This window comes from Monodelphis domestica, chromosome 1 (assembly GCF_027887165.1).
Source record: "Monodelphis domestica isolate mMonDom1 chromosome 1, mMonDom1.pri, whole genome shotgun sequence".
Taxonomy (NCBI): Eukaryota; Metazoa; Chordata; class Mammalia; order Didelphimorphia; family Didelphidae; genus Monodelphis; species Monodelphis domestica.
Genome location: NC_077227.1, coordinates 44,141,570 through 44,169,198, shown reverse-complemented (window position 1 = coordinate 44,169,198; position 27,629 = coordinate 44,141,570). Strand labels below are relative to the sequence as shown.

Sequence of the window (27,629 nt, the reverse complement as noted above, 5' to 3'; positions counted from 1 at the left end):
TAGTTCTCAAAGGGTGGTCCGAGGACCCCTGAGAGCCAGTCCCTGAGCTTTCGAGGAGTTTGTGCGGTCCAAATTCTTTTCATCATAATGAGAAAATGGCATTTACTCATTAAAATATTCCTTTATTTCCCAAGCATGCATCATATGAAGTTGCATTTCTTTATATCCTCCAATCACAACAGAGCGAATGAGGAAGCTGGCATGAGAATTCAGCTCAGCTGTCTTCTGCTAAGTCAGACAGTAAAGAGATTAGCAAAAGTGTGTAAAATAGTATCATTCTTCTTGCTATTTTTTGTGTTTTGCAAAGCATATGGTTCCATTAAAAATATTGTTTATGTTAACATTTTATTCATTATTTTGTTGATTTCATTTTTATTTTATTGATGTTTTATTATCTCGTTTGGTTTATTATTATTTTAAAATAAATACGTCCAAAATTTTCTGTTTGAATTTCCAATAGGGTAAATATTTCAAGATTGAACCCACGTAGACAAATTTCTTTAGGATCCCCAGTCATTTTTAAGTGTGGAGGGGTCTGAAAGCATTTTGGAAGGATGCTGTTAGCTGAATAACCACTGCCACCTAGTGGTCATGGCCATGAAGCGCACCCCTGAAAGAAACCAGAAAACGGTGCCAGAGAATTGCCAGAAGGACAATGGATACACAACTTAATTTTTTTTTTGGGGGGGGGGCAGAACTCTAATGTCCAAATGGTGAGAGTCCTGTGAGCCCTCCAAGGACTACTCTTCTTTCTTTAAATTTAGAGTAATGAAGAGCAAGTAGTGTCCTAAGTCTCCTGGAGTTGTCAGTAGGAACAAAATCAATATAATAATAATATATTAATTATATATAATAATAATAATAAATTAGGAACGAAAAAAGAAATTGTCTGTTGGTACTCCCTTTTTCAGGGAATAGCAACATCAAGAGCTGACAGATACCCAACCAGTGAAAGGGTGGCATCTGTAATATTTATTGGGAAAGGAAATGGGATGATTGGAAAACAGGGAATAAAGGGAGGTTTGTATGGGGTAAGGAGGAGTTAAGGGGAGAGAGGGAACACTGCTTGGTGAAGCAAGGGAGGGAGATGTCCCCTGCTGAGAGGAAACAGCAGGAGTCCGATAAGGTCTTTTTGTCTTTGAATGACTGAAACTGAAGTTCAGCTCCCTCTATGACCAGAAATGATAGTCCACTTATCTGACCGCAAATTCAAATAATATAAAGTTTAATAATCCAGTTGGAATTGGAGTTTTTCCTTAGCTTCAGAGTATAGGGCCAGGCCCTAGAGGCTGGCAGAGGGTTTTCCCACTTCCATCTCCTCTATATCAGTCCAGTTTTGTATAATTCAGAATCTTAGCAGTAGATAGAAAGCAAACAAGAACAGGTCTAACCTGCAGAAGCGACTGGGCCTGAATGTTCCAGCTGAACCAAGAAGAACATGCCACTCCAGACTGGGATGAACAAGCTCCTCTCTCCTCCAACACCCGGAAGCAAGTACCACACGGCAGGCAGGAAGGACTAGTCACAACACCCCACTGCTACTCCCTGCAGGAAGGAAGTGCTAGTCACAAGACCCAACTGCCACTCCCAGTTGGTCCCTTCCCCCACAAACTGTCGGTCTAATTTCCTTTCCACAATCGTCCCCTTTTTTTGTTGTGACCTTCCCAAGGTCACTTATTTATATGATAGTTATCAATTTAGTAAATCTGCTCTAAGGAATTTTTAGCAGGAAAGTTTGGGTAAGGGTAGTTTGGGGTTTTACAATAAATTAAGTACAATAAATGTTTAAACAAAACTATTACCAAAAATTTGAGTCTTAGTGCTAATACTACTTACTCTAAGTTAACTAAAAGTAATACATTATTTACAGAAATTATTTACATATAATACAACAATATACATTGTTCCACATCATGATGTCAATCAAATAGAAATATCTATTGATCTTTCTATTTGCCTAAGACCTTATGGAACTAACTATATACATATTTATATTTTGCATAAATAAAATTTCAGACACTTGTTTATATAAACAAGGTCTCTCAATATGTCAGTTTGTGATTTTGTGTTTTGTGTCTAATAGTGTTGTGTTGAATTAATACTTATCACGTTTCTTCAGATTTCCACTTCTCATGTTGACTGATGGATTTCTTCTTTCTTCCATGTTATGTAATGATGCATGCTATTTCCCTAATATGTGAAATTACTTTTGTTTTATTATTTCAACACACTCAATCTTACATATAAGTTTTGTTTTCTGTCTGTCCACTTCTTATATAAACACATTTACAAAGTTCAAAGTCTTAGCTGTCCATTTCAGCTTTTCCTCTTTGTTTCTTGTCTCTAGAATCTTCTCTTGATGCTTTTCCTCTGGGCTGGTTTAAAATATTTTCCTCTGGGATGCTTTTCCTCTGGGTTGCTTTTCCTCTGGGCTGGAAAGTTGTCTCGAACATTATGTATCACTATTATTTCTTTGTGTTGTACTTTTTGTGTTAATCAGTTTTTGTTTTCATTTCTCAGCCCTATCTGTTGTCTAATTATCTTCGATGTCTGTTACAGTGATGTTGAACTTTTTCTGGTTTCACGTGGGAACAGTGAAACCATGAGTCTTTCCCTGCAACTTTTATAGCTGTTGGGGTAGTAAGCAATACTTCATGTGGTCCAGTCCATTTTATGTCTGTAGCCAATTTTCTATTGAAATTTTTTAAGTATACTATGTCTCCTGGTTTGATGTTGTGCAAATTGTAATCCAGGGGTACTGTTTGTTGTATCAAGCCCATTTCATGCAATTCTGCTATTCTTGTCTGTAAAGCTTGTATACATTTTGTTAATTTGCAGTCTAGTTTGTGAGAAGTTCTATGTCAGAGAAAGGAAGATGTGATAGCATTACATTGTTTGCTTCTTCTTCCTTTTGTTTTGGATCAGGTATATGATTTTCTTGTACTGCAAATTTAGTGTCTCTATCTACTTTATCCACCCACTTCCACATACTTTTCACAAAGTTCTTGGTAATTCTTGACTCCCAATGCTGCCAGCATTTCTTCTAATGTAATTGTGTAGTTTATTTCCTTAACTAACTCTTCTGACTGGATCGTTTGTTCTTGATTTGAGTTGTTAATGAAATCATCCGTCTCCTCCTCTTGTAAAGCTTTGTGATCTTGATTGTAAGGTTTAATATATTCATAAGGTTCTTGGTCTTCTTCATTTTCTGAATCAAACATCATTGAATATAGTGATTCTGTGTGATTTGTGTCTTGCATTGACTATTTCTTGGTGATTTCTATATTCCCCAAGTCTTTTGCAAGCTCTATTTGCATGTAGTCTCCTTCCTTTTCATTTGAATTTGCAGTCAGATAAGTGGACTATCATTTCTGGTCATAGAGGAAGCTGAACTTCAGTTTCAGTCATTCAAAGACAAAAAGACCTTATCGGACCCCTGCTCAGCAGGGGGCATCTCCCTCCCTTGCCTCACCAAGCAGTGTTCCCTCTCTCCCCTTAACTCCTCCTTACCCCATACAAACCTCCCTTTATTCCCTGTTTTCCAATCATCCCATTTCCTTTCCACACATCATAGCTACAGAGCTGAAAGGGAGCCTAGAGGCCATTTAGTTCTCATCTTTTTACAGATGAAGAAACTGAGTCTTGGAAAAGTTAAGCAACTTGGCCGTGGTTCTCCAGATAGTAAGTATCAGAGATTGGATTTAGAACTAGGTTTTCTTATTTCCAAAAATATCCACTGTGTCATTCCACTGATGATCACTGTGATAGATATATAAATATGTCACTTCTCCATGACTCAGTTTTCTAATCTGCAAAATAATAAAGATATACTAGATGCCCTCTGAGGTCCCTTCACATTCCTATAAATTCCTTCTGTGACTAGAGAACTTATAAGGTCTCTTCACATTCTAATGATTTGTGTGATCTGTGTATGATCATAAAGAATTGTATTCTTCCCCAGAAATACACTTATATCTTTGAGTCAGATTTCTATGGTCTTGCTGTGTCTTTAGTTTTGAGGAGTTTTTTCCACTTGTAACATGGAAGAAATATTTCACTGAGAGGAATGGGTCTACTTGGGATTATTTCTTTTTTCAAATCAATAACATCTAGTAAAAATGGCAGCACTGATGGATTTGTTTCTACCTTTCACATCCAGGGCCAAATTAGCTAAGCCTTCTAGATGCATTAATATAATTCATGCGAGTCCTCCCTCCAACCAGGAGGACGACAAACTAGTCGCAGCTTCTTTCATTTTGCAATGATCCTTTTTTTCTCTATCTTCCAATATAGAGTAGTACGGCATCCCAGGTAGAGAGCCTATCTCAAGCCAGGAAGGCCTTTCAAGGTTCAAATTCTGCCTCTGTAATCTAGTAACTATGCAATCTTAGCCAAGTTCCATAAACTTTTGGCAGTCAAGACAACTTTCTATGACCAAAAAAAAAATAGTGAGAAGGTGTCAGCTTGTAGTATAACGAGGAACTACATTACTAGGGAGGTCTCTCTGCCAGGGAAATCAGCATATTCAATCTGTATCCTTCCAAATATCTTTGTACCCATTATCCCACAGCCCATATAACATTTACCGGTTTCCTTTTCTATCATCTTGACATAGTATGAGAAACGCTGGCTATGGCAATTAGATAAGAAAAAAAAATTGATGGAGGAACCATGGGAAGAGAAATCATCCCCTTTTTGTAAATGATAAGGATGATGTGCTTAATAACAGAACTAACTAAATAATCAATGTAATTAATAACCATAACGAACTTATAGGATATAAAATGAACCCACAAAAAAGGTTGACATTTTTATATTAAGTGAATAAAATCAAGCAAAAGGAGGTTAAAAGAGAAATTATGTTTAATTGGTGATAGATAATTTACTTGTCTTCTAATTTGCATGTAATACCTATGTAAATAAAAAAGTAAACAACTATTTACAGAAACACAAGCCTAAATACTAGAAAATAGGATTTGCTCCTGGGAAACATGGGTCAATTTATCAAAAAATGATAGTACAACCTAAAATTAGTTTATTTATTCAGTGTCATACCAATCAAATTACCAAAAGGTTACTCTATACAAAATAGAAAAATACTAGCAAAATTCATATGAAGAAAAAATGGTTTAAATCTCAAGAGAAATAATGCAAAGAAATGGGAATGAAGAGGACGTATTTGAGGCATATACATACATGCATACACATATGTACATATAAATGGCAAACTATACAACTAAGTAGTAATTATTAAAAATTAATTTGGAACTGGTTAAGAAATTGATCAGTGGAATTTATTGGGTATACGACCTATAGAATCAAATGTGACTAATACCAAAGATTCCAGTCACTGGGAGAAGGACTTCCTATTTGATAGAAGCAAGTTAGCACAGTGCATAGAGTGCCAGGCCAGGAAACAGGAAGATTCATCTTCCTGAGTTCAAATCTTGCCTCATATACTTATTAGCTATGTGACCCTGGGCAAGTCACTTACCCCTGTTTCCTCACCTATAAAATGAGCTGGAAAAGGAAACAGTGCACCACTCCAGTCTCTTTGCCAAGAAAACCTCAAATGAGGCCATAAAGAGTTGGAAAAATAAATGAACAATAATCACAAATTTGACAAAAACTTGGAAATGGGATGGCAATACTAGAGAAATTAGATTTAGTTCAGTATCTCATAGCTTATACCAAGATAAACTCCAAATGTGTATATGATCTTCATATAAAAGGTCACATTAGGGGTAGCTGAGTAGCTCAGTAAATTGAGAGCCAGGCCTAGAGACGGGGGGGTCCTCAGTTCAAATCTGACCACAGCTGTATGACGCTGGGCAAGTCACTTGACCCCCATTGCCTAGGCCTTACAGCTCTTCTGCCTTGGAACCAATACACAGTATTGATTCTAAGACGGAAGGTAAGGGTTTTTATAATTTTTTTTTAATTTTAAAAAGGTCACATCATAAACAAATTAAACCAAAATGGAGAAAAATAACTCTTCTTTTCCAAATCCACATCTCTCTAGTGAGATCCTTTTAGCCACTCCTCCTATATAATTAATTGGTGTTAAATTATTTATGCACCTACTCATACCAACTCATACACTATTCCATTGACTTTAAAGAACTTTAATTCTTCAGAAACTGAGGTTTTTCATGCCTTGGAATCACAGAACATCACTAGAAATATATTTTCATTTGTCAACTCCCAGATTTCCCAGAGTGTACTTCTAGGTGCTCTGTTAACCACTTTTTACCAAATTCCCAACTTTAAAACAGCTAGAAGCTAACTCGTGGTTTTCCGCTATCTCTGAGAGCAAGTATAAACTTCTGTGCTTAGCAGTTAAAATTCTTCAAAACTTGGCTCCAACCTACCTTCTTGTCTTATTGGACATTATTTTCTTTGACAGATTCTATGATCTAACCAAACATACTTACTATTTCTCATATAGGACATTCCATTTCCCATCTCTGTGCCATGGATTATTTCCCATGCCTGGACTCTCTTCTATCCTCACTTGAATCTTTTAGTATACCAGATCACCTTCAAAATTCATTTCAAGGGGCAGCTAGGTAGCACAGTGAATACAGCACCAGACCTGGATTCACGAGGATTTGGATTCAAATCTGACCTCAGACACTTCCTAGTTGTGACCCTGGCCAAGTCACTTAACCCCCATTTGTCTAGCCCATACCACTCTTTTGCCTTAGAATAGATACCAAGACAGAAAAGTTATGGGTTTGAAAAAAAAAGATTCAGTTCAAGTACCATCCTCAACATGAAGTCTTTCCTAATTACCATATCTATGTTGTTGTTAATGTTCAATCAATCCATTTCTTTGTGACCCCATTTGAAGTTTTCTTGGCAGAAATACTGGAGTGGTTTGCCATATTCTGCACCCAATCATTTTACAAATAAAGAAACTGAGGCAAATTTGGTAAATGACTGGCCCAGGTTCATACATAGCTAATAACTGGGGAACTCGAGAAGATGAGCCTTCCTGACTTCAGGCTTAGCATTGTATCTTCTACATCATTCCATGTGTGTGTATGTGTGTGTGTGTGTGTAAATATATGTGTTTGTATGTGTGTGTGCCCTCTCCTACTGTAGGACTCACTGAGGAAAAGACAAGATTTTATCTTGTATCCCCAGTGCCTAACCCAATGCCTAGTAGACTTTAATAAATGTTTATTGTTTCATTGATTAATAGCATGGAGTAATAAGAAATAGACCAATCATGCATTCTTTGAGTCAAGAGCTATAGGGTAATCGTTTATCAAATTACTCTGTTATTTGGCCCCAAATATTTGCCTCCAAACCTTTATATTCGTGGCTTCTTCAGAACTAGAGATACAGGGGCAACTAGTTAGCTAGTGGATTGAGAGTCAGGCCTAGAGACAGGAGGTCCTAGGTTCAAATCTGGCCTCAGACACTTCCCAGTTGTGTGACCCTGGGCAAGTCACTTAACCCCCATTGCCTAGCCCTTACCTCTCTTCTGCCTTAGAACCAATACTGTGAATCTTGAAATTTCTCAGACTTGTGAATGTTAAAAATTTCCCCATCGGAGAATTCTCAATTGGAACAATTCCCTACTGGGAACATTCCCCATTTTGATGTAAGAACTTGCCAGGATCAGAAATGGGAGGACCTCTACTCCACCCGTACTTAAGACTGCTTTAGGGGAGAAAACTCCTTGCTAAACAATAAAAGTACTTGGACCCATGCTTATGATGAGGCAGGGAGTTCTTTGAGCCATGCCTGTTTTTAGAATTGATACAATGGGATGCTAGGTATCTATAAAGGTCGGGCAACTTGTAAACTTGCCAGGAGCAAAGAGGTGAAAACTTACTTAGAGGTTTTCTCTTACGGGGATTAGTCGACTCAGCTGTGTTTTCTCTAGTTCAGACTTACTGAGGGAATTAGTCGACCCAGCAGTGTTTTTAGAATGGGTTGTCCTTTGGAAAACATCTACTGTGATTGGTAGATGTAAGGACTTAGGGGAGGTGACATAGGAGAAAACCCCCATATAAGAAAAAGCAGAATCTCTTGAAAGACAATCCTTTTGGAGAAATCTCTTATGAGGATTGCTTGGGAAGAATCTCTTAAGAGAGGCTATGGAGAAGGGAAGCTCTTGGAGGACAATCTCTAAGGAGGTCTCGCTGGAGCTCCTCTGAGGGGACTCTGTCCCTCTGAAGGCTCTGGAGAGAGGCCCTTTGAAACAGTCTCTGGCTGGATCTCTCTTTGAGGAGGACTCTGGCTTGAACTCTCTCTGGTGAAGTCAGCTGAGATGGAGCTGGCCTGGTGTCACTAGAATCCTTGCTTAGACAAATCTTATGGTGAGTGATAAAAGATTGACTGATTCTCTCTCTCTTAAGACTCAGGTCTAGGCCATGTTGGCTTAAGGCCCTTCATACTTATACCTTTCTCTCTCTCTCTTTCTTTGATTACTCATTGTATTGTTAATTAAAATCTCTATAAAACCCAGTTGACTTGGGTATATTCATAATTGGGAATATATTCCCTGGCGACCACCTTATATTTGATTTAAAAACCAAGACACTGTAGTGAAATATATTTTCTGCGGTCAAATTTACTCACCCACTCTTATATCTATCACAATTTATATCTTCCACCATTTTAACTCACTACAGTTTACAACATCAACCATTTTAATTATAACAGTTTATGGCTCCCACTCTTTTAACTGCCACAGTTTATGGCAGACAACTATTTTAAATGTTACAATACACAGAACTGATTCTAAGACAGAAGGTGAGGATTTAAAAAAAAACTAGAGATACATAAAACATCAGTAAAAATACAGAATACAAGTAAAAACATATAATACAAATAAAAATAATACAAAAATTTGGTAAGTCCTTCAAACTTAGGTAAAACTCTGACATCAACCACATTTGGCCGGACCCTGGACTAGCATTAGACAGAGAGTGATGGCCTGAGATTGGAGCAGAGATAGTGTACCTCCCATATTTTCTAAGTCCGTTCTTCCGTTCTAGTCCCTGAATTGCACTCAAAAGAGTGAATGGGGGATTTCTGGGGACAGTGTGACCCCTGAGGGAGCTAGTTCACTCAAAAAGTGAGCAGGGAATAAAGGAATCTCTTCTTTGCCTAGAGAACAAGGGAGGAATTGAAGCCATTCGTTAATAAACAAAAAGGGAAATCTATCCCTCCTCTCTTAATGAAGCTCAACCTCTACTCACCTTCTTTCTCTAAGAAGTATGGGAATTCTCCAATCATTTATGCTCAGAACTAAGGTGTAGTGTTGCTAGAGTTCTAAAAGGCCCTAGTGGGCTGCTATTCAACATACAGAACTCCAGCAATGTAAGAAGGCAGCCATTGTCTTCTTGGTGGGTCTGTTTGCCAACCACATAAAAGATCTTTAGATTCACATAAAAACGTAGCATAAAAGTTCACAATGGACCTACCCTGGGCAGAGAACAGTATGGAGTGAGGGGCAGGGAAGTAATCCCCAGAGCAAGGGATGGCCTTGGCCTTTGGAGGAAAACCAGACAACATCCAGCTGAAAACATGCCAAAAAAGAGGGAATGCCACTGGATGCCTTCCCCAGCTGGGACGCCTTGGATAGGTACTTTGATACTGCTTTCACACTCACCTTTAATTCCCTTCCTTCTTTGACTAGATCAACCCCATGTCTAGACTTTATGAACTATTGAACATGAGCTGTTAACAACATTGTAGAAAAAAGGCACAGGCCCACTCCAAGATCATGAAGTCCAATAACTGTACCTGGGCCCCAAGGCTGCTTGGAATTCCTTTACTTTTTTCATTTGGTTTCCTAGTGGCTATTCTAAACATTCTGCACCTCTTCACTAAGGGAACTGCACCCTGGAACACTCAAACAGAATAAGAGGCTTGTAAAACTGAGACTTCTTTAACTTTGTTAATAATAGAGTGAGCAAAATGAGAGCAATAAATCACAGATCATTCTCCTTAAAAACAAGTGATACTCTACTTATTTTACAGATGATATTGATACCCAGAAAAGGGAAGGTAACACACCAAATTAGAGTTGGAAACATGAGATGGAAAGAGCAAATGGTTTGGAGTCAAAGGACTTAGATTAGAATTCATACTCTTTCTTCTGATGTCTTTGGTTCTTAATTTCTAGAGCCCTCATAGATCTAAATTCCATGAAACTTGTAGAAGAGTCAGAACTATAACCAAGGTCTATACAATATCATGTATGAAGGGGAAAGGAAAAGAAAGAAAGAAAGAAAGAAAGAAAGAAAGAAAGAAAGAAAGAAAGAAAGAAAGAAAGAAAGAAAGAAAGAAAGAAAGAAAGAAACAAACAAACAAACAAACAAACAAACAAACAAACAAACAAACAAACAAACAAAGGAAAGAAACAAAGAAACAAAGAAAGAAAGAAAGGAGGGAAGGAAGGAAGGAAGGAAGGAAGGAAGGAAGGAAGGAAGGAAGGAAGGAAGGAAGGAAGGAAGGAAGGGAGGAAGGAAGGAAGGAAGGAAGGAAGGAAGGAAGGAAGGAAGGAAGGAAGGAAGGAAGGAAGGAAGGAAGAAACAAAGAAAAAAGAGAGAGGCAGAGAAAGAGGGAGGAAGGGAGGGAGGAGGGGGAGGGAAGGAAAGAAGAGAGAGAAAGAGAGAAAAGAAAACAGGTATATATATTTACTGAGCACACAAGATTAAAATACAAATTGATTATTTGGAGGGAATCTCTTATCAAATTGAATTGCCAATCTATTAAGTAATGCCTTGAATAAAAAATTTTAGCTCAAAGGCTAATGATCATTCAAAGAACTATTGGCCAACAAATTTCACTTAGTAGGCATGAAAGACATCATGGCCTAGCTACAAGAGTTCCAGAGTAGCCAGTAGCAATGAGCAGTGGTAACACCCATTTGAAGAGAATACAGTAATGGAATGGCAACTGAAATAGTAAAATAAAGACCAGGCAGCTGGGCAATGAGGAGACATATTGGAGGTGGCCGGGTGATTGCTGGTTTTCCATTTGGGAGAATAAGTACCAGAATATTAAGTATTGTCTTCCTCTCCTATTTGTGTAAGTAGAGCAGAAACGGATTCCAGAGCTCATTCCATTCTGTGACACTGCTTTTCTAGTTTCCTTTGCAGGCTAGATTGGGCATTTATTAAATGTCTACCATGTGTCTGCCACTGTGCCAATTAAAAGATAGTCCCTGTCCTCAAAGAGCTTACATTCTAATGGGGAGAGACAGTATGTAAATGCGGAGCTGGGAAGTGGGGGAGGAATTAGGGATTCACCAAAGAACAAAATGCTGGTAAGAAGTTTTAGCTGAGTGGAGCTAGTATGGCCAGATCAATTGGATTGGTCTAATTGCTGTTGATTTGTGTGCGTCCTTATATGTATTTGGGGGGGGGGAGGCAGCAGTAGAGTAGGGAGTTGTTTGAATACTGAGATCCAGAAAGGACCAGGATTAGAGGCCTCATCCTTGGAACTGCCAAGCTGGGGGCTGAGAATGTTTAGAAAGAAATCAAGGTTTTGATTTACGGATTTTGTATAAACTTTATGTAAACTTCCCAAAAGGCAGAACTATTTTGAATCTGGGGGTTTCCTTCAATCATTTAGGCTAAAATGAGTCAAAGGGCTATTTTGCTGTCTTGGAAAAGGTAGGACTGTTGGGTCATGTGACCTTACTCCTCCTTTCTTTTTTCTTTCTCTTTTTTTTAACCCCTTACCTTCTATCTTAGAATCAATACTGTGTATTGGTTCCAAGGCAGAAGAGTGGTTAGGGCTAGGCAATGGGAGTTAAGTGACTTGCCCAGGGACACAGAGCTAGGAAGTATCTGAGGTCAAATTTGAACCCAAGACTTCCTATCTCCAGACCTCTCTCTCTATCCACTGAGCTTCCCAATTGCCCCCCTTACTCATCCTTTCCAAGGACAGGGAAAGGTTTCTGCAGAAGTAGAGTCCAAGATTGTGGCTAATGAGTAGAAACTGTCCGAGAGGGGGAGAAAAGATGTGGCCAGACTTGGCCTGGCATTCCCAACTTCCAAAAGTGGGGCCAGAGAAGGAAGAATGGTTTCTTCCATCTTGGGTTTATTTCCTACTTCAAACCTATATGTATACATTTATATTATAGATATGTACATATATAATATCTTTATATTTATGTACATTTGTGTTTATATGTATTTATACAGAAACCTACATTTTTAGGTAATTGGGGTTAAGCCACTTCCCAGGGCTACACACCCTGTCTGAAGCTAGATTTGAAACACAGTAGCCTTTCTTTTTTAAAAAAAAACTTTTTTTAACTCTTACCTTCTGTTTTAGAATTTATACTAAGTATCAGTTCCAAGGTAGAGGAGCAGTAAAGCTGAGACAATTAGGTTTAAATGACTTGCCCAGGATCATGAAGCTAGGAAGTATCAGAGGCCACATTTGAACTCAGAACCTCCTATCTCCATGCCTCTCTTTGTGTCCACTGAGCCATCTAGCTGACCCTGACACAATAGTTTTTCAAGAGTCTCCAAAAGGTGCTTCCAGGGAAAACTTCCAGAATTTGAAAAAATCCCTTCATTTTATTGTTGAAGAAATGAAAGCTCAGGGAGGTAATTTAATTATACCATTTCTAAATAACAATTTCCTGTGTTCTACTTGCAATCTGTTCCCCCCCTGGGGGCCCCCAGTAGGTAGCTGGAATTCAATAAGATAATAGCTTGTGCACTGCTGTACCAAATCCTCAGGAATCATCAGCTGACCAATAAATTCCCCTTATTTGGGGGTCATTGACGCATCAGCCACAGAGTCTAAAAGTCCTTCCATTATGCCAAGCAACCATGCATGAGCTACGTACTTAATGGCACATTCTACGATCACTGATGCCCTACAAAATCATATATGTGTGTATATGCACATATATGTATATATATGCATGTACCCACAAGTACATGTATGTGAACTGTGCATGCATGTATATAGCCCCATTTATACATATGGGGGGGTTGTGTGTACCTACTGTTCTATGTGTACATACACTGGGTGGTAGGTTATATAATGTTACCATATGCATCACCTCTTACAACAGAGTGATTCTATTGAAGTATCAATGATACTATGTCGCTGCCGCTTCCTCACAGGCTCTCTCAATGAACTCCAGAGCCTTCACTTCCCCTGAGCTGTGCGGTACCCAGCGCCCTTCACCGCCTGGCCCCTTCCTACCTTCCAGGTTTCTTCTATTTTGACTTCCTCCACCCTCTGCCATCCATCGACACTGACTTTCTGGATGTTCCTGACACATGACACTCCAGCTCTCACCTCTGTGCCTCTTCAGTGAGGCCCGGAGTGCTCTTCCTCCTCATTTCTATTGTCTGACGTCTTTGAGACAGCTCAAATGCTACCTTCTACAGGAGGCTCCCCACCCCCCTCTGCCTCCCACCTTCCCCCATCCTACTTCCTCCATTATTTGCCATTGACACAGCATCCACCTTGTCCAATTGCTTACACGTCCTCTCCCCAGTTAGACCGAGTTCTTAAGAGGGCAGGAACAATATTTTCGCCTTTCTTTGTGTTCCCAGCACTGAACAGAGTATCAGGTACATAACAACAGATTAAGAAATAATTTCTTAATCTGTTGTTATGTACCTGATAGTGGGTAGCTCAGTGGATTGAGAGCCAGGCCTTAATCTGGCCTCAGATACTTCCCAGCTGTGTGACCCTGGGCAAGTCACTTGACCCCCATTGCCTGGCCCTTACCACTCTTCTGCCTTGGAGGTAATACACAGTATCGACTCCAAGATGGAAGGTAAGGGTAGAAAGAAAGAAAGAAAGAAAGAAAGAAAGAAAGAAAGAAAGAAAGAAAGAAAGAAAGAAAGAAAGAAAGAAAGAAAGAAAGAAAGAAAGAAAGAAAGGAAGGAAGGAAGGAAGGAAGGAAGGAAGGAAGGAAGGAAGGAAGGAAGGAAGGAAGGAAGGAAGGAAGGAAGGAAGAAAGAAAGAAAGAAAGAAAGAAAGAAAGAAAGAAAGAAAGAAAGAAAGAAAGAAAGAAAGAAAGAAAGAAAGAAAGAAAGAAAGAAAGAAAGAAAGAAAATCTAGTCCAGTCATTCATAGATAAGATTTGACATAGAATCCAACATCTCTTAATCTCAAAGAGAAGTGACTCACCAAAGGTTACATAGTGAGGAAGTATCAGGGCCAGAATTTAAAATGAGATCCTCTGACTCTGACTTGGGATCTTTGTTCAAGACCAGGAGATCCTTTCCAAGTTGTACCAGAGGGCAAAAAACAAAGCCTTACAGGAGCAGGGCAGAGAACAGGCACCTTGGAGAAGCTTCAGGGTTACCAGAAGGGAAAGGGAGAAAGGTTTAGGGACAAATCCACAGATTTGGGATCTGGCAATAACCCTGAAGCCTAGTTTGGGGAGAGGATGAAGGAGTTTGCTTACAGGGGAGCTCTGACCAGGGCACCCAGGGTGGGACTGAGACAAGGAAAACAAACATCAGGATGAGCCGCCAAGTTTCTGTAGATGTAGATTTCACAAAGGACTTGTAAGTGCTTTAAAATATGCTTTACTTTTTATTTGAGTTTCCCATTAATTCTAGTAGCTTGGCTTAGCTTTCATAACCTATCTTGAATACAATCACATCTATGTCAAAGCAGTATAAAATTGGGGCAACATTCTTTTCAAAAAACTTTCTGGGGAGCAGCTAGGTGGCTCAGTGGATTGAGAGCCAAGTTTAGAGACAGGAGGTCCTGGGTTCAAAGTCTATCTTCACATACTTCCTAGCTATGTGACCCTGGGCAAGTCACTTACTCCCATACCTAGCCCTTACTGCCCTTCTGCCTCAGGATCAATACCCAGTGTTGATTCTAAGACAGAAGGCAAAGGTTTTAGTAAATAAATAAAAATGTTCTGACTTTGCCTTTGCAAGCATCAAAGTTGAGAAAACAATTCAATTGCTCATTGGTACATTGGAAAGAATGAGTTGATTTCCAAACATCTAAACTTCTTTACAGGCTGTTCTCGGTAAAAGGTACACAGAGAAGGATTATGTTGCCTTTGTTGTATGGAGAATAGAAGAGTCATAATCTTAAAAGCAATTAAACACATCTGGAAGGGCAGGGAGCTGGAGAGACCTTCTGGAGACCTACATCACGTGACATCACACAAACACACACACACACACACATAAATTACTTTACTTAAAAATTACTATAATGTAATCCAGTGGTCTATGTCAGGGAAACTATTAGGAGGCGAGAACTGGTTATTATGAGATCTGATCTCTAGAGAAGAAATAAAAGAAGTACCTGTGGTTTCAATGTGTAGTCATGTTCACAGTCTGTGCTATTATGGTTAAAATTAATCCTGGAGACTTGATATTGAACTACAATTATTTATTATATTAGTAAAGGTGAGAGAGAAAAATACCGCCAGGTCTTTTTAACTACCAAGTTCTCCCAGCTGATCTGCTCTTCTTCAGTTCCTGGATTCAGCCCATTTTAAGTGCCAGCATGGGAAAGATGAGCTCAGACACTGCTGGGCTGAGGGAGGAAAGTCCTCACTCAGGATGATGCCAGAGCCAAAAAAGAGACTGGCTCCTGCTTGGCCCCATCTTTTGTATAGCCAATGACGTTATTCCTATGGGGCACTCTGATTGGCCAGTCTGGGACCTCCCTCACCACCACTAAACACATCATCCACCAGCTCCTTCAGGAAATCCGGGCTTCAAGTGGCCACGTGGCATTCACATGTTCAGACAAGGGGCTGTATTTTTATATTAATTTCACACAGGGCCTCAGAGAGTCATATTAGAATATTCTCAACTTCTATATTCTCAGTGGAGGATTCTGGGTACAGAAAAAATCACCAGTCTTGAGTAGCCGAACCTCCCTTTACTTTGTCGTAAGAACCAGCCCTTTTCTCAATCAGCTTCTATCAGGTCTTCCGCTCTGGACAAGTCATTCAAATCGTTGGGTTTCCTCTGAGGAAGACCAAGCCATGAAGTAGGCTATGTAGAGCATTTCTTAAGCACTTACTCCCTGTTAGGCACAGTGCTAGGACTGGGGAAATAGATAAAAGCAAACAAGGCAGTCCTTACCTACAGGGAAATTACAGTCTAATAGAGGAAGACAGGGCACAAAGGGAAGGAAATAAGGGTATCCATTGGGGCCACAGCAAGGAGACTGAAAGAAATGGCAGGGCAACCTGGTTCCATATAGAAGAAGCAAGTCTCACCCATGTGGGTCAAGGTGACAAGGGAAGGGAACCAGTAATGAAGGGTCCTCTAGTGAAAAGATGGATCCAGCTATGGGATTTGGAAGCACATGGATGGAGGGCCAGAACTCTTCCACAATAAACAAGCATTCAGGTCCTCGGACCTGTGGGCAATGAGATGTTGTGTCTGAGTCTGTCATCAGGCAGCAAGCCATTCTCCAGCCCCTTCTCCACCATGCCTCTTTTGTTTCCAGTGCTAATCGGCGTGGGAATTGAAACTTTACTCCAAGGACAATTCAAAAGCCTGGCTTTCTATCTTCTGTAAGTACTGTAAGATTTATTATTTTTGCCAATAGTAAATCATTGTTCTTTGTCAAGAACTTTATGGTAAAGTTGGCCTGTAGAGGAGACCCAAATGAAATAATATCTGTAAAGTGTATCGAAAGGATTTCATAAATATTTATGCCATTGATCCCCTTCGATACTAGCCACCTTATAAAGGAAGACAATCTCATCAAAGGATTTCAAGGGTATTCTATTCTGAACAGGGATTCAACTTTGGGTAACTGACTCCTCCTCTCTGAGCCTTAGTATCTACATCTGTAAAATTAAGCATAATAGGGGGCAGATAGGTGGCTCAGTAGATAGAAAGCCGGACTAAGAGACAGGAGATTCTGGGTTCAAATCTAGTCTCAGATATTTCCTCGCTATGTGACCCCAGGCAAGCCACTTGACCCCATTGCCTAATTGTTGATGCTCTTCTGCCTTGAAACCAATAAACAGTACTGATTCTGAGACAGAAGGTTAGGGTTTAAAAAAAAAAACAAAAAACCTAAGGCTAATGACTTGGTAAATCTAAAAGTACTCCAGAAATGTGAGTTGTTGTTATTAATTTATTACTTTTCCTCCCCAAATGTCCAGAGTAAGTCTTCGACCTACCAGGACATCAAGTTCTGGGATCCTTCATTGTGGAGTGTGGTGATGCTAGGCTCTTAAATGTCATGCCAAAGGACACTAAGCACTGATGGGTTATACCAGTGATAGTGAACCTACGGCACAGATGCCAAAGATGACACACAGAGCACTCTCTGGGGGCACACAGCTGCCCTCCCCAACCCCCTAAATTCATTACTATAAAGACAGAGGGACTTGAGCAGAACTGCTCCCTTCCCCCCCTCTACCCAGGCTAAAGACATTCCTCATTCACCTTGCCCTTCTCCCAGCAGCCCAATGGGAACACTCTCCCTCCCTTGCGGGGTAAGGGGGGGGTGCGCCCAGCACTCAGTGTCAGGGAGGAGCACAGCACTGAGTCTGGGGGGTGGGGGTGGTGCAGGCCCAACATTCCATTTCTAAAAGGTTCACCATCACTGGGTTCTACCATGATGGAAAGGCTTTCAGGATGGTCCTGGGAGTTTCAGTGAGGTGCATTGGAAAGAGAGCTGCATTTACAGTCAGATGAATTTTGCTTCTACCATTTGTGACCTCAAATTCCTCAATTAGAAAACTGCTTCTTGTTTTTTTTTTTGTTTGTTTGTTTGTTTTTTAAGAGGGTTAGACTAGATGACTTCAAAGGTTCCTTCCAGTTCTTTTTTTTTTTAACCCTTACCTTCTGTCTTAGAATTAATACTAAGAATCAGTTCCAAGGCAGAAGAAAAGTAAGGGCTAGGCAATTGGGATTAAATGACTTATCCAGGATCACACGGGTAGGAAGTATTTGATTACCCATTTGAACCCAGGACCGACTGTCTCCAGGTCTGGCTCTCTATTCACTGAGCTACCTAGCTAGCCCTCTTTCAGGTCTAACTATATAAAAACCACATAAGCTGAGGATAGGAAAGGAAACAAATATTAAGCATCTCCTCTTGTCCAGGCACCATGCTAACCTCATTACAAATATTAGCTCATTTGATCCTTACAAAAACCTTTTTAGGTGGGTGCTATTATGTATCCTATTTTCCAGTTGAGGAAATTAAGACAGAGATTAAGTGACTTGCCCAGCATCACACAGCTCAAAAGGGTCTGGAGTTGAATCTGAACTCAGGTCTTCCTGACTCTAAACCCAGCAGTCTATCCACTTCACCACAATAGCTATTTGAGATAGAGAGGCTTATTACAAGCAGACTAGATATTTGGTAACAAATTCACTAGATATCCATAAAACCAAGACCTCCAAAAGAAAACTAAACTTTTAGTAATAATCACAAATATATGTGTATGTATATTATTATGTAAATATATACATATATATATATATATATATACAAATAATTCATGCACAGAATAGGAAATATGTGTAGAACTCAGGTTTTATATCAGTCAGATTTGGGAAGAAAGGGCAGCTTACATTTACTAATAATGTGTTATTATATCCAACTCTTCATGACCCCACGGAGCATAGTATGTCAATACTGTCCATATTGGAGGGGGGGGGCAGCTAAGTGGCTCAGTGGATTAAGAATCAGGCCCAGAGACAGGAGGTCCTGGGTTCAAATCTGGCCTAAAGCACATCCTAGCTGCGTGACTCTGGGCAAGTCGCTTAACCCCCCATTGTCTAGCCCTTATAGCTCTTCTGCCTTGGAACCAATACACAGTCTGGATTCCAATATGGAAGGTAAGGGTTTAAAAAATAATAAAAATGGTGAATGTTAAAGTGGTTGGCCATTTCCTTCTCCAGTGGATTAAGGCAAACAGAGGATAAATTACTTGCCCAGGATCACACAGCCAGGAAGTATCTAAGGTGGGGTCCAGTATTCTATCTACTAAGCCATCTACCTGCCTTCTTACTAATAATGCATTATGTTAAATTAGTCAAGCAAGGGTCAAAGCCATGTCTTATTTGTCTCCACATAGACTTCAGAACTTAGCGCAATGGCTTTCAAATATGGGTGCTCCACAAGTTCCAGGTGAATAATTGAATGAATGAAGTCAATACATAGGGGGAAAAACAATGTGTAAGGACAATAAATTTATGAGGACACAGAAACCATTGATTAATGGAACAACTCCTAAAAGTAGGAGAGGGGAGAGAAAGGGCCATTTGTCGATGTTGCCTCTAACCAGCATTCATCCTTTAGATTTTCAGGGACCGCAGTCTCTATATGTGAAGGGTCTTACTTTGTGGCTAAACTGCTTTCAATCTGCTTCAGGTGAGTACTTTCCAGGTTTCCCTGCTGGCTGGATGTAACTGAGGAGATGAAGGGAAGGAGGGAAGCAAAACCACCTCAACTACCCAATAAGCCTAAAATTCTTTTATTCCTGCAGACACAGTGTGGTATAGTCTAGCCAGTCTTGGAGCTTAAAATGACTCCAAAGAAGAGATGAAAACATGGATCCTCCCTTATTTGCAGAGGCAAAGGAGCATGGATGTAAAACCTTGCACAGTCTCAGCCTCAGTAGAAGTCTACTTTATTTGACAGATCAGTCATTTTTTTCTCTTTTATTTTTTGTTACAAGAAAATTCACATTGAGTGGGGAGTATATTTGGAAATTAAGGTGATAGAAGAATATAAGTTTCCAGTTTTTTTAATTAAGGGTTTTTATTTAAAAAGTTAAAGAATTCTATCCTCCAGAGTCAGAAGATTTATTTGGTTAGTTGGGGTTTGGGAGGGAGGGGTAGTTTTTCTTAATTATTTTATTTGTACCACTAAAATTCCCAGGTAACTCTGTCCCTCCCTCCTCTCCCCACATTAGAGCAGGCACCAGCTAACAGAGACAGATATATATATATATATATATGTGTGTGTGTGTGTGTGTATATATATATATGTACATATACATATATATCTTCTTCATTTCTATTTATCCATTTTTCCTCTGGAACAAAATTAGAATGAGAGCAATAAATTGGGAAAAGGGAAAATTTATAGGCAGTTTCTCAGATAAAGACCTCATATCTAAAATTAATAGAGACCTTTGTCAAATGTATAAAAATATGAGCCATTCCCCAATTGATAAATGGTCAAAAGGTATGAACAGACAATTTTTAGATGAAGAAATCAAAGCTTTATGTAAATATAAGAAAAATGATCTAAGTCATGCTTGTTTCGGCAGCACAAATACCAAAAATGCTTTAAATCATTTTTGATTCAAGAAATGCAGCAAGTCAAAACAACTCTGAGATACCATCTCATCCCTCTCAGCTTGACTAAAATGACAAAAGGACAAAATGACAAATGTTTAAAGGGATGTGGGGAAATGGAGACACTAATAACTGGGAACTGATCCAATGGTTTTACAAAACCTGGTTTTAAGTCCCATCTGAGACACTTAGGATCCTTATGTTATGATTCAAGTCATTTAAATATATTTGAACTTTAGTTTCCTGTTTTGCCAATTGCAGCTAATGGTGTTGCACAATCTACCTCACCAGGTTACAGAGAGGATGAGATGAGATCATAAATGTGAAAGTTCTTTGTAAATTTAATAAGCAACCCACAAAAGTGAGCCACTGATGTTGTTATTTATTGGCAAGCCTTTGTTCACCACCCATTCTAGGCCAAATCTGGGTACTTTAGATACAAAGACAAAAGAAGAAAGACATCCTGATCTCAAGAAACTTTTATATTATATTATATTATATTATATTATATCATATCATATCATATTAATTATATTATATTAATTATATTGTGTCATATCATGTCATATTCAATTCTATTCTATTCTATTATTGTTGTGGTGAAAATCACCTTTAAAGGTTGTTAAAAATATTAATTTATGGTCGCCAGGGAAATCAGCTATATAATTCCCTAAATGAAACATTCAAGTCAGAATGGAGTTTATGGTGGTTTAATCACAATGGGAGTAAGAAAAGGGAGAGGGAGAGAATGGAGAGAGGAGGAAAGGGAAAGATGTTAATTCAACCTTCTGATAAAGTCAGAGGGAGTTTTTAGGCCTGTAAGGCCAAGGTAAAGAAGGGAATCAGTCCTTGACTCACGTGACCAATCTGAAAGAAGCTGTCTGTGGGCCTCCTCTCTGCTCAAGCTCCTCACAGGAACTGCCTCTCGCCCTGTCCACAGGAAGTGAGCGAATTCCAGAGGCTGTTCCCTACCTCATTTTCTGTGCCTTACAAGTGCCAATGGTGGCTCTAGCTTGACCTAGGACTGCCCAGAGGTCTGTCCTTTTCTGCACATGTCTGTTGAGGGCCTTATTCTCAAATAATTAAATCTTGAGTTTTGCTGCAGCTCTTCCAAATCTCTACCTGAGTAGGGTGGAGATTGCAGTTTCCAAGACCTGACTCAGTTACTCTAAATATCTCCATTATCATTGATCAGGAAATAGTTAAATCTCATCCTCCAAAGAATGGTCTGAACAGGGTGGAGTAGTTTTGAAATTCACATTATGTTATGTTATGTTATGTTATGTTACGTTATGTTATGTTATGTTATGTTTTATATTATCATATATCATATCATATATCATATCATATTTACATTATCATATTATATTATATTATGTTATGTCATATTATGTTATGTTATATTATGTTATATTATGAAAACATATTATATTAGAGGGAAAAACCTGTATTCCTGTAAGTATATACAGAAGAAATAAAAGTGAATTTCTGGGAAATTAGTAGTTGAATCAGAGTAGTCCTTCATGTAGAAAGTAGCCCTTGAGTTGAATCTTAAAGGAAATTTGAGGGGATTCAATGAATAGAGATGAAAAAGAAGGCAAAACACCTCTCTTCAGTGCCCCCTCCCATAATTCTTCATTCATAAATCAATGTAGTATCTCTCAACTCTAGAGCTAGAAGGAACATCAGAAACAAATTAATCCAACATCCCTATTTTACAGATAAGAAAACTGAGGGCCATGGAGGACTTAAGGGGCTTGCTTAAGGGTCACACAAGTTCTGCTCTTTCTTCAGCCCAGTTGTAGAGGGTGGCAATAATTATGCTCTTTATCCAGGTATCTCATCTTGGGCTGAAAATATCTCAGTCTTGAAAACAATAAAGGAAAATGGGTCATAGACTCCTCCCTATACCTCAGGATTCAATGCATTGTAGGGTGATCCCTTCAACCAGGCAGATTGTTATATCAGTCAAAGAGGCCAGGGGGAGTTTAGCTCTCTGAAATCCATGGTGATAAGTGTGTTCTATCCAATACCATTCAGGGTCTCTCCAGGAAGAGTCTCAGATTTCTTTTCCCCAAAGGAACCAGAGCTATCAGGCTAGGCTCTGCTGGAGACACTGATTACTCCGTTTTCTCTAAAGAATAACAGTCAGGCTGAAAGGAGTACATCTGGTAACTCAGAGACATCAGATAGCTTGGGAAAATTTCAGTCGTGGGCCTGTGGTTTTTAAGGTCCTCCATTTATGGGCAGTGATCGCTTGCTAGAAGGGACATATGGGGATACCCAACCTAATCCCTTTATTTTATAGATGAAAACAAAACACGCTTCCTGTCTCTTCACAGAGATACGATGAACACAGGGAACAGATTGAGAAATATATTTTTGGAAACTGGCTAATGTTTTGTTTTGTTTAACAGGACAAATTGTTCATCTTTTTTCTTGCTTTCCTGACAAGAAAAGAGAGAAAAATAGATTTTTGTTCATGGAAGAAATAATAATAAATTAAAAGATTTAAATGATGGAGCAGAGGCCCAGAGATATAAAGCAATTTATTCAAGGTCACACAGAAAGAAAGAAAAAAACAGAATTGAAGTTTAGTTCTTATAACTATGGAGACCCGAGTTCATTTGATTATTCCATGTTGGGTTACCAGCTTCAGCCACCACTCTCTACAGCCAAATAAATAGTAAGTGGATAGATTTTTAGCTACTCCCAGTCCCTGCATCAGACCTTTATTTTTTAATTAATTTATTTTATTTTATTTTATTAAGCAGGTGCTTAATAATGTTTGTTGGACTGTACTGGATTGCCCAAAATCGAATGGATATTATGTGATACAACTGAGATTGCAAGCTAGGTCTCTTGAGAAACTCCGTTAAGACACTGTGGTACAACTGAGATCCCATTCTCAACTCAAACCTCTTTAGCTTTTCTGACCATAAACAAAATGGCTTGCCACTCTTGGCTTCCTCATCCATTAAATATGTAAAATGGGGATACTACTGATGCTACCTAACCTTGTTATGAGGAAAATAAGAGCTACATAAAAATGAATTCTTGTTTTGTTATTTTTACCCTTCTTTCTTCCCCCTCAGATGTGCTGGTGGCTTCAACTAAAATGGCTTTCTGTTATCAGACTTCCTAAATCTAGTGGGATCCACCCATTCTGGAACCAATTGACAGCAGGCAGATCTGCAAAACCCACTGAATCCCTTTTAAGCCCAGATCTGTATTAGTTAAACAATGATTACAATTTCTAGGCTTTCCAATGGCTCTCCAGGGTCCTTGGTGGAATATGATGAATCCTTGTTTTAGGTTTCCATTTTGGAAGAAAAAAAATCTAAGCTAAATCTTTACTCGTGGGCCACTGGACAAATGCTCCAAGTTCCTTGGAGGGAGGGAGTCTAAATGGCTTTCCCAGAATCAATTGCAGGTGACTAGCAGGAGGGGAAAACCTTTAGGCTCCTTAAAGGTACAGTCCCTAAATAGTAGAAGGGGGCTTAACAATAGCTCTCAAGTTTGATTACATATTGTTAGACCTCCAGTCCAGTTACCTTTCCCTTTCCTAGTTGCACAGTCTTCTGACTGATTGATTTTTTTCTAGGATACCCCATGAGGATGCAGCCTGGTGCTAATTTGCTACCCCTGTACTGCTCAGAGACTACTGCCAGTATCCCCACTCCCCAACTCAGGGATTTCTCTGTCACTATCTGCTCTCCCCTTCTATTTTAGAACCCCTCCTCCCACAATGATCTGAAGCCTTCAGGAGGAAAAATAAACTGCTCAAATAAAAAAATGAGGAACTCCTTAGTTTAAACCACTCCTATTTCAATTCCTCCTCACAAAAGATATATTCAGTGATGCTCAGAGTGGCTGGTCAAGATGGGGCATGTCAACATCTGCAAAGGATCACAATCTTGTTAGACCATGGCAGACCTCGTGTGGACATTGTTGGAGATATTGATATTAATTTAAATATATATATATATATATAATATATAAATAAATATAAATTTAAATCTTATAATATTTAGTTACATATCCCTGAAATTTTTCAAAATAATAGCTCTCATTTTTCCTAATGTGTTCCTGCTTGCAAAGCAGTTTCCTCACAAGTCTTCGGAGATAGATATTTCAATGTAATTCTCCTCATTTTACAGATGAATAGACCGAGGCTCAGGGAGTGTTAGTAAGGAAGAGAAGGGAACAAGAATTTACTGAGTCTACTATGTCCCAGGCACCATGCTAAAGTGCTTTTACAAATATCTTATTTGATCCTCCCAGTGATCCTGAGATATAAATGCTATTATTATCCTGATTTTATAGTTTATAGTGGAAACTGAGACAGCTAGAGGTTAAGTGATTTATCTAGCATCACACAGTTAATAAGTGATTTTGAATAATAGAATGTTCAAGCTTTAAAACTTTTGGAGGCTACTGGGTCAAAGCTCTTCATGTATTCACTCAGCTAGTAAGTATCAAAGATTGAAAGTCGGGCATCCGGGGATACAAGGTGATAGAGTGGGAAATGCTCTTACTGGAGTCAAAGGAGGCAGTTTCTAACTAGATTCTTTTTTTTTATTTTTTAAATTTTTGATTTTTGGAAAATTTTATTTAATTAGTTAATTTAAAATATTTTCCCACGGTTTCAAGATTCATGTTCTTTCCCTCCCCTCCTCCTACCCCCCCTCCTCTAGCCAATGAGCAATTCCACTGGATTTTACATGTGTCATTGATCAAGACCTATTTCCATATTATTGATATTTGCACTGGGGTGATCTTTTAGTCTACATCCCCAATCATATCCCTCTCAACCCATGTGATCAAGCAGTTGTCTTTCTTCTGTGTCTCTGCTCCCACAGTTCCTCCTCTAAATGTGGATAGTATTCTTTCTTATAAGTCAGAATTGTCCTAGATCATTGCATTGCTGTCTAGCTAGCTTCTGAGCCCACCATACACAAATTTCTTAACGTCCTTGGGATAGGACCCTGTTTTCATATCTCTAAAATGAATGTTGGACTCCAAGACTTCTAGATTTAATTCTTTTACTAGATCTAGATCTTCTACTTTGGTTACTTTTGGGGAATACTCAGAGGAGATTTCAGCATAAAAAATAAATTTGGACAGATGACCTCTAAGGTCTGTTGCAGTGCTAAGATATTTAGCAAGTGGCATTTTTGGAATGTGTGTTATTTTGATCATTGCAAAGAGGGCACACTGGATAGGGATGGTATTAGAGGGTGTTTTAGAATGGCTACAAATGGGTAGGATGCAATGAGATATGATGTTTGATTCAGAGGACCTGAGTTTGATCTTGCCTCTGACAATTACTCCTTGTGTGACCCTTGAGAAGTCACTCTACCTCCAAGACCTTCACTTTCCTCAATTGCAAATTGAAGGGATTGAACTAGATGATCTCCAAAGCCTCTCCCAACTCCAATCCATACTGCCATAACCTGAGTAAGAAGGCTAATCTGAATAGTGAAATAAGAAGAAAGAGGAGGGACAGAAAGGAGAGCCCTTAAGGAAAGAAACCAAAACTTTGTATGATCCATTTCCCATAGTTGGTCTCAGCTCCCATGGATCTTATTCATCACATTTTCCTGTGTGAGAGTTAGATGTAGGGCTACCTTGATCACTTCACAGATTTAGAAACTGAGTCACATGGAGAAAAGCAGAATCCACCAGGGAAATTAGCCTGATTTCCTTTTATGAAGCAATCAAATCACACTGCTTCCATTCAATATTGATTGATGTCTGGTCATCATTAACCGTCTTCCCTGGAGGTTTGAACCATTGATGGATTTTAAGTCTCCAAATATATTGGCAAGGGGGAAAGGTCAAGCAAAAAGGGAGCAGTTAGCCAGCCAGAAATATGGATTGCTAAAAATGATAAATATTTCTAGTTTCCCTGAACCCTCACATTGTAGGGTTTCCTCCCCTAGCCACTAGAGGTCACCCAACCTTGTCTTTAAATGAGATACAAAATATTGGAGAAAGAGGGTAATATTCACTCTAATAGTTCAGGCAACTACACAAACACCAGGTGTCAGCAAGGAGAGGCTTTCTTCCCAAAGGCACCAGTGTGATGTCTGTTTCTCTGCCTCAAATTAATCTCTCTGACTCTCTTTCTTTCTTCCCCTCCTTCTTCTCCTCTCTTTTCCCTTCCTCCTCTCCTCTTCTTTCCTTTCCTCTCTTTCCCTCCTCCTCTCCTCTCCTCTCTTCTCCTCTCTCCTTTTTTTCTTTTCATTTCTCCTTTCCTTTGCCCCTACTCTCCTCTGCCTCTCCCACTTCCTTTTGCTGTTGAACTCTCTTCTCACCCCTTCTCCTTTTACCACCACTCTCCTCCCTCAATATTTTCCCTCCCCCTTCTTCTTTTGCAATTTGCTCCATCAACCATGGCCATTCCCATCCTCACCTGTCTTTTCTTAGGTGCCAACCAGAATCTCTGGCCTATGTCTTATGGGAAAAGGCCTGCAAGCTGGGTTGCTTCCAGAAATTCCTGGGCTATGTGCTGCTTTCTGTTGCCTGCTTTTTGCATCCAGTGCTGGTCTGGCACGTGACCATCCCAGGTATGACCACTAGCAGGTATTAATGGGAATACTACATTCACAGTACCAAAGTGCTCTCAAAATCCAAATCACTGAACAGTCCAAGCTCTCCAGCCATACACCAGAGCTCTGAAATGATTGGCTGGGGTCCCTGGGGTGAAGAGAAAGCTAGTATAGCTCATCCTAACTAAATGGAAGGCTCCTAGGAAAGACAATCCTCCTTAATGGAAAAGCCCAGAGCCCTTTGGGAGCCTAAAAATAAAAACAGCATCTTCGTGGGGAAATATTTTTATCCAGTATTGATTCTAAACTTCTGCAGAGTTTAACTGTTTTGGTGATTACCAAAATCAAGTTAATCAGTAGCAAATTCTTTTTAGAAAATAAGGTAATCAAATTTGAAAGAAGTTACAATAACAATATAATGACATCCATTTCTAGGGCCCTTTAGGATTTACAATGTTCTTTCTTCAACAGTTCTTATAGGTACTGTTACACCTGGAGATTTCTCTCCATGCAGTCAGCTTGGAGAGCTCTCCAAGCTAGGACCTCCAGTTCGACTTTTAAAAAGAGATTTCTTAGGGTAGTAGAGAATAGATTTAAAACTGAGATAACTTCATCAATTTATTAATAAGGAACTGAAGCCCAGAAAGGTTAAATTATTTTCCTGAGGTCACATGAATATTAAGTGTTATAAGTGGGATTTGAACCCAGATCTTGAGTCCCAAATGAAATGTTTTTTTTTTTTACTGTATCAGTCAATCAATAAACATTTACTAAGAACTTATTCTGTGTCAGGCATTGTGCTAAGCAC

The 27,629-nt window shown here is 39.2% G+C and overlaps 1 protein-coding gene across 1 annotated transcript in view; it reads left to right on the top strand.

Moving 5' to 3' along the window:
* TMEM72 (transmembrane protein 72) overlaps positions 1–27,629 on the top strand; it is a 63,246-nt gene that overhangs the window by 30,478 nt on the left and 5,139 nt on the right. Inside the window, exons 2-4 of the mRNA XM_016428224.2 lie at positions 16,444–16,510; positions 19,264–19,335; positions 26,700–26,839. Coding sequence (XP_016283710.1) covers positions 16,444–16,510; positions 19,264–19,335; positions 26,700–26,839 — 279 coding nt within the window. The remainder of the gene's footprint in view (positions 1–16,443; positions 16,511–19,263; positions 19,336–26,699; positions 26,840–27,629) is intronic.